The 14,861-nt window shown below is 39.5% G+C and overlaps 1 protein-coding gene across 1 annotated transcript in view; it reads right to left on the reverse strand.

Moving 5' to 3' along the window:
* Positions 1–4,981: 4,981 nt before the first annotated feature.
* The window catches only part of LEF1 (lymphoid enhancer binding factor 1), a 121,590-nt gene continuing 111,710 nt past the window's right edge, over positions 4,982–14,861 (reverse strand). Inside the window, exon 14 of the mRNA XM_018554474.1 lies at positions 4,982–6,575. Within this exon, the coding sequence (XP_018409976.1) occupies positions 6,493–6,575 (83 nt within the window). The 3' untranslated portion in view covers positions 4,982–6,492. The remainder of the gene's footprint in view (positions 6,576–14,861) is intronic.

Below are 14,861 nucleotides of genomic sequence, written 5' to 3' on the forward strand. Positions count from 1 at the left end.
TAGCAATAAAGTTAAGTGAAAAAAATGAAATAAAAATGTAAAAAAATAAAAACTGATCAAAAGTAAAAAATAATAAAATAAATAAACATAAAAATTAGATAATAAAAACTTAAAACAAAATAAAACAGTAAAAGGTAATAAGAAAAATAAAAAAATGAAAAATAAAAAAATAAATACAAATTTAAAAAAGAAAAAATGGATAAAAAAGTAAAATAAAATTAAGAACAAAATACAATTAAAACCAACCCTGCTGCCCCCGCCATCTGGTTGCCACTCTCCATTGGAGGGGGGGGGTTTGGCTGGGAGGGACCATGCCTTAGGGCATTTGAGAGAGTAAATCCGGCCCTGGATATAACTGGTCTTTGGAGTGTGGGAGGAAACCCATGCAAGCACAGGGAAAACAAGCAAACTCCTTGCAGGGGGTGTCCGAACCAAGATTTGAACCAGGTACCCCCCTGTGCTGCAAGGCAGGAGTGCTACCCACTAAACTACTGTGCTACCCTCCCCTTACTTTGGTGGCATTTCCTCTGATCTCCCGTTGAGTCTCATGCAGCAAAAAAAAAGCTGCCGGGGGATTTAACACTTATCTACTTTATCTTAAAGTATAAAAACAATTGTTGACTATATATACACTTTAACTACAATGTTCCCTGATGCTGGTGTTCTGTGTGATGGTCTATACATATTAAAGTCTTCAAATGTCACTGCATGCTTTTCCTTTCTGCTGTGAGCTTCAATTTTCATTACTGCCAGGTACAATCACATAAGTGCAGCATCCATTGTGTTCTGTACACATGTGGTGGGGGGAGCTGTTGTGCAGACAAGGACATAGCGATGTTAATGATTGTGTGATGGAGGTAAGACAAGTAAATACAAATGTGAGAAGGGTGACCTTAGATGTTGACTGGGTAATAAGGCTAGTAAGTGACACCTGTTCTGCACATGTTTATTTATTGCGCATGTTACATCCAAATTACATTTAGTATAGATCTGTATATCTTGGACACCTACTAAGTGGCCCATGTGACTGTATCATGCATTTGTGGTCAGGCTCTATATTTAGTAGTCGGATAGCTGTTTGTTTTAGCAGGAGGAGTGCGTTTTTTTAACTTGGTCAGCCATTTCCATGCCAAGTGAATATAAGCAAAGCATTTTCATTTCCAGTCAATGTTCTCTGCTTGTTTTGGACCTCAAGTGGCTTGCAGTTTTCTGTCCTGTTTCCGAAGCCTTCTTTTATTTAAAAACTGTGGTTATCATCTGACAGTCAATGAGTTGGCAAGAGGAATCATTGCCAGTTCTCTTAACCACAGAGTGTTCCTACTCTGCAGTTTGTAGCTAGAGGCCTGTTTTCCTTTCTACATACGTTTTCTGGATATCCGGTAAAAGATGACATACATTTGTAATGTTTAGTCTTCTAAGAGCCTCATTTTGGGTCACATGAGCTGTGTGTTATTAGGTGTTACTCTGCCTGCTTAAGATATCATTTCAGTGTTTTGGAAAAAGTGGTTATGGATATTACTGTTACATACCTTCTTGCCTTCATTCTTGTTGGAGTGAGATCTCTGTTGAAGTGGCCAGTAACCACACATAATGAATACAGCTATCAGCAAAGTCTGCAATATGACTCGCCTCAACCCCATTAGGTGCTATTCTGAAGGAACACTGTTCTTTTGATCCTTTGCGTTGTGTTTCTACTGAGAGCACAGGAATTATGAGACAGGGATTACAAGAGTAGGGGTAATGGGATTTATAATGTTGAGGTTTAGGGTTAAATATATCTGCATATATTAGATGATCAGTGTTCTATCCTGCTAAAATAAACATATCAACTGGGAGGTCTCTGGGGACCAAAGACCCGTAAAAATGTCTCTAACTGGAAATTGTTTTTGGGCATGACAGTTTTTCATTTCTCCAAGAAAACAGTTAATGCAGGGACTTGTGCTGTGAACATAGATACTGTATTAGCCACTAGCTTCACTCTTATCTTGAGGAAACATAGACATATATAATAGGATACAGGCACATGTGTTTATTTGCCTCTAGAGGGAAAAAAAAGATGGGTTCTGTGGATTTCTGATAAAAGTGGTTATATTTTAATAGAGAAAAACCCTGATGATTCAGCCATTGGGTACATAAACCAAATGCTCAAATGGCATGGGGTGGGTGGCAAATTTGTTCTTAATACAAATGCCTTCATTGCGCCAGCTTTTTGATACGTGAACCCTTCTATCTTTACTTCAATGTGGGCCTATATTATTGCAATGCTAAATCTTAGAGCATCTAAGCAACCTTCAAAAATTGAGGGATTTTGAATTTTGGCCTCACCAGAAAATGGGGACTTGTTAGTAATTAAACCCCTATTGACATACCAAGATACAGTATAAGACCCCTTTTTTTAACAGGGCAGTCTCCTATTGTGTGCTGAGTATATCAAAATAAATGTATCAATAAAACTGTACTCCAGGAAAACAACTAAACTACACATACTGTATGTGAATTGTCTTACATGATAAAGGAGTTGTAATCCTGTACATGCAATGTTTAGATTAAATCAGCAATATTGATTAACATAATGGATTAAAGGAGAACTATGGGGTCAGTGTTTTTCCCCATAGTTCTCCTTAGGGTAACGGGAGGACACAAACTAGCGTCCTCCCGTTACCCTAAGACGCCGCAGCCGTCCCGACATGGACGTCGGCATCCGCCCAGCTGCTTGAGTGACAGCTGGCTCTGCCTATCTAGAGGCAGAGCCAGCTGTAACCGCCCCCTCCTCCGTCCGTTCCGCCAGTCAGCGCTGGCAGATCGGAGCGGGGAGAGGGGAATCCAGCCCCTCCCCCTGTCACAGCAGGGAGCCGTGAGAGGATCGAGAGGTGAGCGAACCCGGTATGTGTCTACTGAGCCGACCTGTGACAGTCTCCCGATCTACTGAGCCGACCTGTGACAGTCTCATTGTTACAGGTCGGCTAGAACTATGAGGTGAGTGGAAATCACTCATCTCATAGTTCTCCTTTAAGGTACATTTCACAGTAAATATGTTTGCTTTTTTTAAAGAACATCTTTAGTTTTATGAATATAACAACATAGTGTCAGAAGTTGGCACTTTGCCATATCCCCCTCCCATCTTCAATGTCACACTGTATGTCAGTTAAAGGGAAAATAGCAAAGAGTCGGTGGGGGGGATGCCAACTTATAACCGACTACCCTGTGATTACAGGTTTTTAACACTCTAGAAGATAACTAAAGCTATAATGCCTGATGGCAGTTTATTTTATTCATCTTCACCGTAGGTTCACTTTAAAGTCACTGTCAGGGGATCAGCATAGACCCATAATAGCTATCCTGTAAATCAACTTTATGCATACTTATCCTTTGGCTTGTTTGCTAAAGAAGTGTGATTTGACTCTTTAAGGAGGGTAAATTAGTGTGTGCCCCTTTGACTGACGTGGTTTCTTCCAATGAACCCCACATCACTGCAGTGACTAGTGACCAGCAGCACGAACCACAGCAGTGAGCCCGAGAAGTCTAATTAAATCTCAGCCGAAAGCTGTGCTTTAGCAAACGGGCCAACAGACTGGTGTGTATAAAATTGTTTTCCTCGAAGGTTAGTTTTTTTCTGGTTTTGTTTCCCCCCCCCCCACACTTTAAAGGAAACCTCTACTGAGTAATGAAGATTTGCTACTAGTACTAACCTCCTTCTATAAAAATTAGCTGCCTGGTTATGTCTGGCTTTGATACTCTTCAAGTTACTGATCTGGATAAAGCAAGCAGGTAGAAAGTTAGAACAAATCTGTGTTTTAATTCCAGGTCAAGGCCTCAGAAAATGCGAAGGCTATTGGATCAGCATTTAAGTCAACAAATTTGCAACATCAACCTCCATATTCTATCCGTATAAATTTCCATGTGATCATTATTCTGTTTGAATGCGTTGACTGGTTCACCACTTCAATGTGAATTTTTAGTTTATTGGTCAGTTATAATAATAGGAGATCACTAGGGGTTCAATTTAAATTGCAGAATTTTGAGTCATGGTACAGCTGTAGCACAGTGAAGGCATTTTCCATAGCTGCCGAGAATTGTCTAGTAAAGGAAAATATGTGACTGGTTGTTATGGGTGCCATTACTATGTTTGGGTTTTTTCTGTGCTCCTTTATTAATATTATTATTATACAGGGTTTATATTAGGGATGCACAGATACAGTTCGGGTACCAGTGCAGATACATGGCATTTTCATGAGAACTACCAGGGTTGTAGCGGTTGCAGCGGGGACCTGGCTCTGGCGCTCCACCACTGTCCTGAAATCATTAGTCTGTATTGTTTTAAAAAAACTGTCACATGACAATAAACAAAAATGTATTGTACTCGTACTTGTAAGTACTCGGCAAGTACCAGTACTCGCAAAACTGGTATCGGTGCATCCCTTTATTTATATTTATAAAAACAAAATCATATATTAAAACAGAGATGTACTAATCCCAGGAGCTCCGTGTGCTCCTTACAAATGGCAGCTGCCTCCTAACATTTTAATTTTTCTCTAGTCTAGTCTTGGAGCTCAAAAGTATCGGTACATGTACTCGTACTTGTACCGAGTACTGTACTTGGTATCTGTGCAACCCTAATTTATATAGCGCCAACAATTTGCGCAGTGCTCCATACACCATCCCTTACCATCATTAAACTCATAAAGCAGCAGACCCCACAAACAGTGGACTAAAAGGTGCATGCTGAGTTTTGTTATTTGTGCCTTTGTGATTGCAACATGCGTTAGTACAAAATTCTTGTGACTAAAATATTTTCTAGTGTGTACCCCAGTTCACACATGGCATACTTACTATTTTGAAAGAAAACACTTCTGAATGCTGATTTATGAATTATGATCCCATGGGCAACAATAGTTGATTACATCACAAAATGTACATTCTGCAATAATAATGTCTTATAACGCAAAGAAGATGACACTTGATAATTCTGTAGCAACAAATAGTATAATATTTTTTCTGTTTTATTACAAAGCTTTTTTTTTTTTAAAAACATATGCTCAGCACATTAACTCAAATTGGAATGACAAAAGAAAAAAACAAACTGACAGTTTTCTTTCTGCAAAGCCTGAACTTTGCCATCAGTAAGAGGGAGACATCACAATGCTTTATTTCCCAACAACTGGCATCAAATCCCACTATAGGATAGCAGAAGAAAATAATACAAATACAATACAGAACAATTTACATTGTTACAATGAATCCAAGTGCTGGGCTTCTTTTTTTCACAACATGTGGAAAGCGAATACTCAAAACTGTATCACCTTTTCCTTGGGACGTATGGGAGATGTTTCCAAATAGGCCAAATGTACGACTATGAAAGCCTCCCTAACAAATTAAGTTTATATGAAATTATAGGTATTTGATGACACAAATGGAAGAAACACTGAGATTATGTGAAAATAAAGAATCGCTTAGTTGCAGGCAAGACTAGTTGGTGGAGAAAATCTGCCAATAAAAGGTGTAAAGCTATCCATACGGATTTATGAATTATGGCACTCAGATCCACCTTACTGCACAAAATGATCCAATAGGGCAATAAAAATAAACTAGAAGAACCTAGTTTCACTTGAAAGTCAGCCATGAGTCTAAAAGATGACTTGGTAAACACATCATGTCTTGATTAAATAGACCTCCCATGTTCCTTGGCCAAGAAGGGGTAGGTATACAAAATGATCAGGGTTTTAGGCCTTTTTTACTTTTATAACTTTAAGAAAACACATATACCGCACTTATTCTTTATAATAAACTTTGTTTCCTTTAACTTGTTTCCACTCAACATTAGTGGAAGCTTCCAAGATACAAAGTGGATGTCATCTCAAACAGGTCCCTTAGTGGCCATAGTTTCGGACAAGAATTCCCGCACTTTCAACCATTGAAATGTGGAAGGCTGCTTAATCAACCCGAACAGAATGGGGGAAAAGAAGGAATAAAAAAGCCATATATCTGCGAAACAAAAAAAATATTTTTGCAGGAAAAGGGAAAGGGCTTAGTTTATACCCTGACTAATAAAATATACATCAATCAACCCTAAATCTGATATATAAAAGCATTCAAGTTTTATGGAGAATAAACAAAACAATGATAAAAAAAAAAGAAACAAAAACACAAATTTTGATCCTTTTGCTCCATTTTTAAATAAAAGAGGTTTGTCTTGTCCATGTTTTATGTCCAAAATTAGCACTGTTTGGTCTGTGTCTGGTTTAGGAGCTTCACGTATGCACTGAACGCTGCAGGTAGGAAGTATGAAAACTTTGGATTACAACATGTCCTAATGATTCCTCCATTTTCTATCTCTAAGGGACATAGCTGCATTACATGAAGGCCCGTGGTACCAGTGGTGCCAAACCTCCGGCAGTGATTGTCTATACGGTACAGTGTCTCTAGCAGTGGCATAAAATGTCATTGAAGGACTCCTTAGGGGAAATGTGGTGGTTGTAAGGAAGCCGAAGACGTTTAACAAGCTTCCATCTCCAGAAGTCCTCCTGTTGTTGTGGCTGCCTTTGCTTTGCACGCTGAGAATGAATTCTTTTTTCCACCTGTCAAATAAAAGAAAACATGATCATGGTTTGGTATAGATATGTTTGTTTAGCTACTACTACCTAACAAAGTGTATGTCTGAGCATAAAAATATTTAGTAAGTTTCTTCAACATGTTTTGGCTTTTTTTTAAAATTGCAAATACAGAACAATACCTCTTGACCCTGCCAGAAATTCAGTGTGCTCCTAACTTCCTGTGCTCCCTGCCTGTGCTGCAATTATCAGTAACCAACCCTGTTCAGTTCACTTCTGTGGACTACAGAACGCCTGCTCCTATGTTGTCCCAACACGCTTTCACAATACAGTGACAGGGCATTGTAATCCTAGGACAGGAAGGGTGTTATTGGTAGGATCACCAGGTGAAAAGAAAGAAAAATAAGCCCTTTATGGACAAACCACAGGTTCACTTTAAACTTCAGGACTAATATCCCTGAAATACTTTTACAAGCATTTCCATCCCGTTATTACTAATGCTGGCTATATCGCACATTTAAATATAAGCAGCACAATAACAACCCATACAAAGAATTATAGATTGCACTATAAGAGTTATTATATAGAGTATTATATTATATTATAGAGTTAGTAAAGAATCTACTTGCCATCTAGTTGCATTCTGAATTTAAAAAAAAAGAAATAGTTTTTTTCAGAAAATCTATCTCAGAATTCTTTTGTGACATCTTGGCAACTCAGCCTGTAGCTGTGTTTTTATGGATGGTACAGACCACGGTCAATGCTATGCAAAATAAATATTTAAACTATGGCAGAAACCTCAATACATATTCGTGAAGTTCTGTTCATTTTTAATACACTGAATAGGTCAGATACAGGAAGCCTTAAATCATACAAGATGTCCTGGAGGGATATCTAACTCAATCACCGCCTATTGAGAAGCTTGAATTTACCAAAAGGGAACGTATTAGAAGACCTATCAGGTTTTTACTGTTGATAAAAACAATCTATATATTTTATATTGTATTATATTATTGCATTAATTAGAAGACCTATCAGGTTTTTAATGTTGAGAAAAACAATCTATATATTTTATATTGTATTATATTATTGCATTATATTTTATATCGTGTATGTATTATGTTTAGTGTTAAACACCTTTCTGTTTTTAACCCAGATACATTTATATGTGCTTTTTAGATCCAGCAGGTGGAACTTTATTCCTTTTGCATATTTATTAGTTCAACTTTCATGCAGACCCAAAGCCATTTTTTCAGGTATTGGATCAAGTGTGGAAGAGTTAGAACATTTGTTACTGCTGTCCTCACTGGGAAGCTTTACTTTCTCTGTTTGTCCTGGTGAGCATTGTCACTAGGCTGAAAACGAGAGGAAACCAAACATTTTACAGCTGTCATAGGAACGGGAAATGCACAGAAATCTTCCAAGTGGACACCTGTTCCACTGACAACTATATAAGATGGAAATTCCCCTCACTTTGGTGTGATTTCCTCCCTGTTGTTTCTTTGAGACAGGAAGTGAAGGAAAACTTACCAAATGAAAAAAAAAAACAACAACAACTGACAGGTTTTAAAGAAGAACTCTGGGTAAAGGAAAAAATTACCCTTGCAGGGGGGCAACCCCCACACTGCAAGGGTTAAGTGCTCATTTTCGTCTAGGGGGCTCAAATAAAGCAGATTTACTTACCTGATCCTCAGTCTTGTCGGGCTGCAAAACTGGTCCCCACAGCCTCTTCCCTTGGCTCTGCTGGTCTAAGTATTACTAAAATCATCGTATCTTATGCGGGTCCATCGACCTGCATTAGACGTGAGGACACTGGGGGGCATTTCATAGTCGGAGTGGAGGGGGAGAGAGGTGAGTGCCAACCACCATGAATGAGGATCAGGTGAGTACATCTGCTTTAATTAACCCCCTGGACAAAACAAGCACTAAAACCCTGCGTGGGTAGCCTCACTGCAAGGGTAAGTTTTTGGTTTTCCTGGATTTCTTTAAAGCCCAACTTTGGGCACAATAATCATACTAGAGTACAGTAAGATATACAGTGTCTTGCCATATTGAGTACTGGCTTCTTCTCCCAGTATTACATGTGGGTGAAAGTCTAGCGCAGCGCTCATAGCCACAATAGGAAGTGAGAGGAAATATCTCCAAAAAGAGGGTAATCCTTGGTGGTCAGCAGGGTCACCAGAATTAGTGTCCCCATTAGAAGATTTCACCTCTATTCAAAATTTGGTCTTTTCTTTAACTTTTAGTCTCAGTGATAATGGTCACCAGGACAGGAGAGGGTGAATCTCTCTAACGGAGACACAGACAGCAATAAAAACCTGACAAGTGTTCTAATCCCTCTCCACTCTATCTAAAACTAAAAAAAAGAAGTTTTGGCTTCATTTCTATTTTAACTCCAAATGGATCAACAGTAAACAAATATAGGCGATAATGCCTATTATATGTGCAGACAAAATATTTGTATCTTTTTATGCCCTCATTTTAAAAAAAAGCCAATCATCTGTGCTTTACAAAATGACAGCAATGTTTGAATGTCCTGTTCAAGGATAACCGATGTCTCAGAAAGGGTTAAGAGCTATCCAAGCAAACTGCACAGCAATGCTAGTGAGAGCACCCCACAGATCTTATTTACTTTTAGCCTTTTCATCCCAGATGTTCAAAGGGTTTGGTCCAGGTTGCTCTTCCTGGGAAGGTTTTCCTCTCAGCCTAACATGAAAACATTGGGCTTCCTGTTGAGGAATGTCCCGGAGGCGCCAAGCCGTTGGTTCACAACAGCCCGATACAAGAGCCGTGATTCAGAGCTGCTGCCGATTAGGAGCCAGGAATGTCTGCTGCACCAAGAGAAATACAGCTATGCTGTCTTTAAACCATTCCTACTCTACTCTGTCTTTGAAGTCAGGAGGTTATAATAACTATGGCAGCCTGATCCAGACCTCAGCAGTAAGAGAGAGGCCATGAAATCTGATGGGATTAACAGACTCAGTGATAGCTGTGCTATTGACCTTGCAATGACAGTGTAAAGAATAGATTCGCCCGAGTATCAATACTGCTTATATATATGACCTGGACTACAATGTATTTAAAACTGTCTTCAAACATATTCATCCTTTGTCAGTAAAGAGTTTGCATTCTTAAATGCAGCAACCCATAGCAACCAATCAGGAGCTACTTGTACCAGTCGGGTTTTAGCAAGCTGAATTCTGGGTGGTTACTATGGGTTACTGCACTTAATAATTAGCACTTAATTAAAACTTTTTATAAAAAAAGGTTGGTACGAAAATATACAAAGGGGGCGATTCAATCAGGCATGTGCAACAAATTTTTGGTGACGTGTATGTAGTCGGAAGCCATGCATCTTGACGCATATATGGGACCTGGACTCTTTAACAGTATGTGAGAAGATAGTGATAATAATTCATTAACCTATGGAAATACTGTCGATCACATGCAGGCAAGGTCTCCATGATCTCTATGAAAACAAAACAACCCAACCTTTGTGGCTCTAGTGAAAGCTAGTGTTATACTATATATATGACTGTTTGTTTTTTCTACAGGATCACCAATAAATGACTTTACTCATTCTAGTAATGCTGGCCATTCACAGGAATTGGCCGAAATTCGAGCAGCTTGGGGCCCTGCCGATTTTTTCCAAAGGAGCCGGACGGAAAATCTTTGGCTGAACAATGACTGCTGCCAATTTACTACCTCAGCCATTATCTTGGCCATTGAGACTTTTACTTCCATAACGTCAGCCATTCCCTTGGCCATTGAGACTTTTACTTCCATAACCTCAGCCATTCTCTTGGCCATTGAAACTTTTACTTCCTTAACCTCAGCCATTATCTTGGCCATTTAGACTTTTACTTCCATAACGTCAGCCATTCTCTTGGCCATTGAAACTTTTACTTCCATAACCTCAGCCATTCTCTTGGCCATTGAGACTTTTACTTCCATAACCTCAGCCATTATCTTGGCCATTGAGACTTTTACTTCCATAACCTCAGCCATTCTCTTGGCCATTGAGACTTTTACTTCCATAACGTCAGCCATTATCTTGGCCATTGAGACTTTTATTTCCATAATCTCAGCCATTCTCTTGACCATTGAAACTTTTACTTCCATAATCTCAGCCATTCTCTTGGCCATTGAGACTTTTACTTCCCTCCTGGCCTTTGAGACTTTTACTTCCATAACCTCAGCCATTCCTTTGGGCATTGAGACTTTTACTTCCAATACTCAGCCATACTATTGGACATTTAAACTTTCACTTCATAAACTCAGCCATACTCTTGCGCTTGTTCCTCACCCATACATGGAAATTCTGAGGGCTCTGACCGAAAAGCAGGGTGCATGTAAGTATCAGTGGTCACAGTACTGACAATGGCCTGATGTCTCCACACCCTTCAATCACAGAGAAACATTGTCTGGATGCCTATTCTAGGCAACCTTAGCATCCCACCTGTGGTGAAACTACAAATCCCATCATGCTTCTGCCCCTAGGAGTCATGCTTGTGGCTGTCAGTCTTGCAAAGCCTTGTGGGACTTGTAGTTGCACAACAGCTGGAGTGTCAGGGTTTCCTACCCCTTGTCTATTCTCATTCCTGTTTTTCTCTTGTAGGTTCTTAAATAGGAACAGCATTATTATTTGTAGTCATCCTCCAACTTATAGCTCTTCAGTCTTTAAACACACTGTCCTAAACAGACTGCTTACACATGCTTGCTTCAGTAGCAAAGTGTCCCTAGAAATAACTGTAAAATGTTGGCAGCTATAAAACCTAAACCCTGTACAAGCTATAACACATTTTCAGGCAGCAGTGAGTGCTAGTCTCCTAGTTAAAATGAAAAGCACCTTTGAGAAAAACTCTGGCAGTCCTAAGTAGGCAGAAAAACAGGTCATATCAGGATTCTTTTCAAGAAACCACAGGCATGCAACTAGCAGACTAAGGACTGCCCACATCTGAGGCTTCACTGGGGGGCTTTTTGCTGAAGATTTGCCAAGCCAGGCATGCCGCTGCACGGCCCAATCCACAAGTAAAGTCGGCACAATCAAAGGCTGCAATTACAGCGCCCTGGCTGTGGTTAGGCTTCAAAGAGAGTGCTGCAAGTCACATTTTACATATGTGAAGTCCTGGCCTTACTGCTCACTGTGTGCTTATTAGTTGGGCTTCATGTTTAATGCCACTGCTGTGAGTTTCCTGGTAACACCAGAAAATATTCCCAGAGAGGCCTTGTGTCTTTTCAAGGCGTAGTACCGCTATTTTATCCACATCGACGTCAATGTGTAATCGCTCAGCAGTGCTAAGCCCTAGGTACAAGTTGCTCACTTGTTAACTTATAAGCTGTTTTCTTTTTTAATCAGCCAGTACAGAAAGCAATGTTGATGTGCAAAACGATCAGTTTCCTGAAGTAGGTGTAGCGGAAAAATACATTCTTATTTGTTGATGTGGGTTATCAAATTTTACACACTGCACTTTCTCTAAAACTTCACGCATACGCCAACGCTTTTTGCAAAGCATAGAGGGGTTGGAAACTTTTTCAGATTTGTATTGCTGTCTGTATCTACTCATCTCCTGTATATGACCACACAGGAAGGTCTCTTCAATGGGAAGACAGACAGTAATAGAAACCCGGCAGAGGTTTTAATACTTCTCCACTATGTTCGGGATTTAAAGCATATTGCGATATATGGCACTTAAAACACAATGAGGGGAATTTATAAAAACTGGAGCAGACAAAATCTGGAGCAGCTGTGGATGGCAACCAATCAGCATCCACTTTTCCTTTTTAAACTTTAACTGAACAAACTGAAAAGAGAAGCTGATTGGTTGCCACAGGCAACTGCTCCAGATTCTTCTGCTCCAGTTTTGATCAATTCCCCCCAATAAATTGGCCATCTGATTGGAATTTGTATCATGTCTAATGTTTTCTGCTGGTAATCACCTTTAGACACCCTGGACTCCTCATACTGCCCTACTAAAAGTATCAAAATCAGCAGCACAAAATTAAAATAACTTCATTAGAAGTCTCATTTATCAAAGTTTATGAAATAAAGAACAGCTAGCCTGGCAGAATCAAATGTATCCACCCAGTTTTTTTTCTAAAGCATGTTTGAGTTTAATCGATTACTAGGAGGTAACACAGACAGTGATATTTTTAGTTCTATTTGATATATGAAGCCAACATCTTGTGAAACCAGTCTGACTTCATTTAAAGCCCATTTGAAATTTCAGCTAAGATTCACTAAATACGTTCAATGTGCATCAGAACAAAAGGGGTTCATAGTTTTACAGTTCATTGTTTTTTAATAAGGGGGAAACTATACATTTTTCTACTTGGTTATATCATATTTTAATGAGTATTTATGTAGTTTTGTATATGTATTTAATACAATTTAAAATTATTATCTTACTCTACGATCACAAGGGTGTGATTCTTGTTGTGGTGCTCTGATCCACTTTTACTCTTGTGTGTGTATATATATATATGGGTGGGAGGCCAATTATAGGCCGGATTTGTGGGAGGAGCCCCGCACATTTAAGCCCCTCTAGTTCCCCCACTCACCTGTCGGGACATCCTAGTCCTCCCACCCTCCCTTACACCTTTCATAAACAGTAACTTGAGTATGCCCCCTTATTGCATACTGACCATAGTGACCATGGCACACCTCAGGTCAAGGTTAGGTAGGGTCATCATCCGCATGTTACAGGTACAAATCAGTGGGGCTCCTTGCCAGCAACATCCATATAGTCGTGTTCTACTACAAAGCAGCAAACACTACTTAGATTAAATTACAACAATGTAACCGTTGTGTTCAGACTGACAGACCGAAATAGGTCAAGACTCTGATAAGAGTGAAAACCTCATGAGTAGCTATCTTTGTGATATCGAGAGCTTTCCCCTAAGCTGGGATGTCACACCCACAGACCTTGTGACTCATTAAATAAAAAGATCAGGATAGTGAATCACATCATTCACTATAGCAGAATCACTTTTTGACTGCTGGAGCAGAGAAAGGTCAATAGTTGATGCTGTCTGACACAGCCTAACCACACTCATTTACAAAGCCTAACATTGAAATTCACTTCAAGAACTTCAGTGTGGCCTTATGTAATTGATCAATGCAAGCACTGAGCTAAGTCAGACAGAACGCAGCCCCATCTCTATCAACAGGCTGACCCCCTGATAGGGCAGCTGTCATGCAGGTCCAGTGGCTTCAGCCACTGAACTGGAGACAGTGAAGTCGGAACTTCTGATGTGCATACCTGTGTCAGGTCAGAGGGCATTAAAACCAATTGTGATGTTAATATTATAAAATAATTTCTTAAGATGTTGGCGTGGTACAAATAATTTTATCACATAAAATGTCATTTCACTTGCCAGCATATTTATTAAGGATCACTCCACACAGAAGTAACTTTAGTTATACTGGGAGCCTGATAAGTCATCCCATTTCTCTACAGATCCTAAACAAAGAGTAAAATTCCCTTTGCCATAATTCTCAACGTCCTGCTCTCTGTTCTTCTAGGTAGTTTGGGATGTCCCTGACTACTTGTCGCCTTTTCCAGAATATAAAAATAATAAAAGCAGGCAGAGTGGAACTCCTGCATAATGGTCACAGCAGGTGTGCATACCCAGACACTCACCAACGCAGTCAGCAATAAATATAAGACACTGCCAGATGATTTGCTCTTTAGCATCTACCAAAAATGAAATATCAGGCTCGAGTGGACTTACCCTTCAAATCAAAGCTAGTCACACATGGCTCGAAATGCAAACCGTGGATGGCCATGTCGGTAGCATACGGCTTAACAAAAGTAATTTTCAAAAATCAAATGGAGCCAGGTGTAAAATTGTCGGCCGAATAGTAACTGCAGCCTGTCAGATGTGGTCACTGTTGGCGTATTCAGGCAGCCGTGGGTGCTGCAGTTGTCTGAATACAGTAGCTGGCAGTGCAAATGGGGAATTAAGTAACTTCTCTTGGGCTGAACAAGAGAAATCTACACGTGTATGCCTGCTTGCCTGACATTTGAAATTCTGTTTTTCAATAACCATTACAAAAATAACATTGGATATTAAAAGATAAGAATAGCATTGTATATGCACAACAAAGAGGTCTTATTTTAGTAACATTTCCTGGGGGGAAATCTTATGAACCTGAGATTATCCCAGTTGACAACGATGCATTCAGCAGTGATCTTTATTAAGCTCATGGCCTCAAACTGATGAAAAGTGAAAGCTGATTGATGTACATGATTATCTTTATTTTACAGATCTATCATTTAATTTGTTGTACCTATCATAATTGATAGATGG

The sequence above is a fragment of the Nanorana parkeri genome, unplaced genomic scaffold, assembly GCF_000935625.1.
Source record: "Nanorana parkeri isolate BGI_ZX_2015 unplaced genomic scaffold, ASM93562v1 scaffold161, whole genome shotgun sequence".
Classification (NCBI taxonomy): domain Eukaryota; kingdom Metazoa; phylum Chordata; class Amphibia; order Anura; family Dicroglossidae; genus Nanorana; species Nanorana parkeri.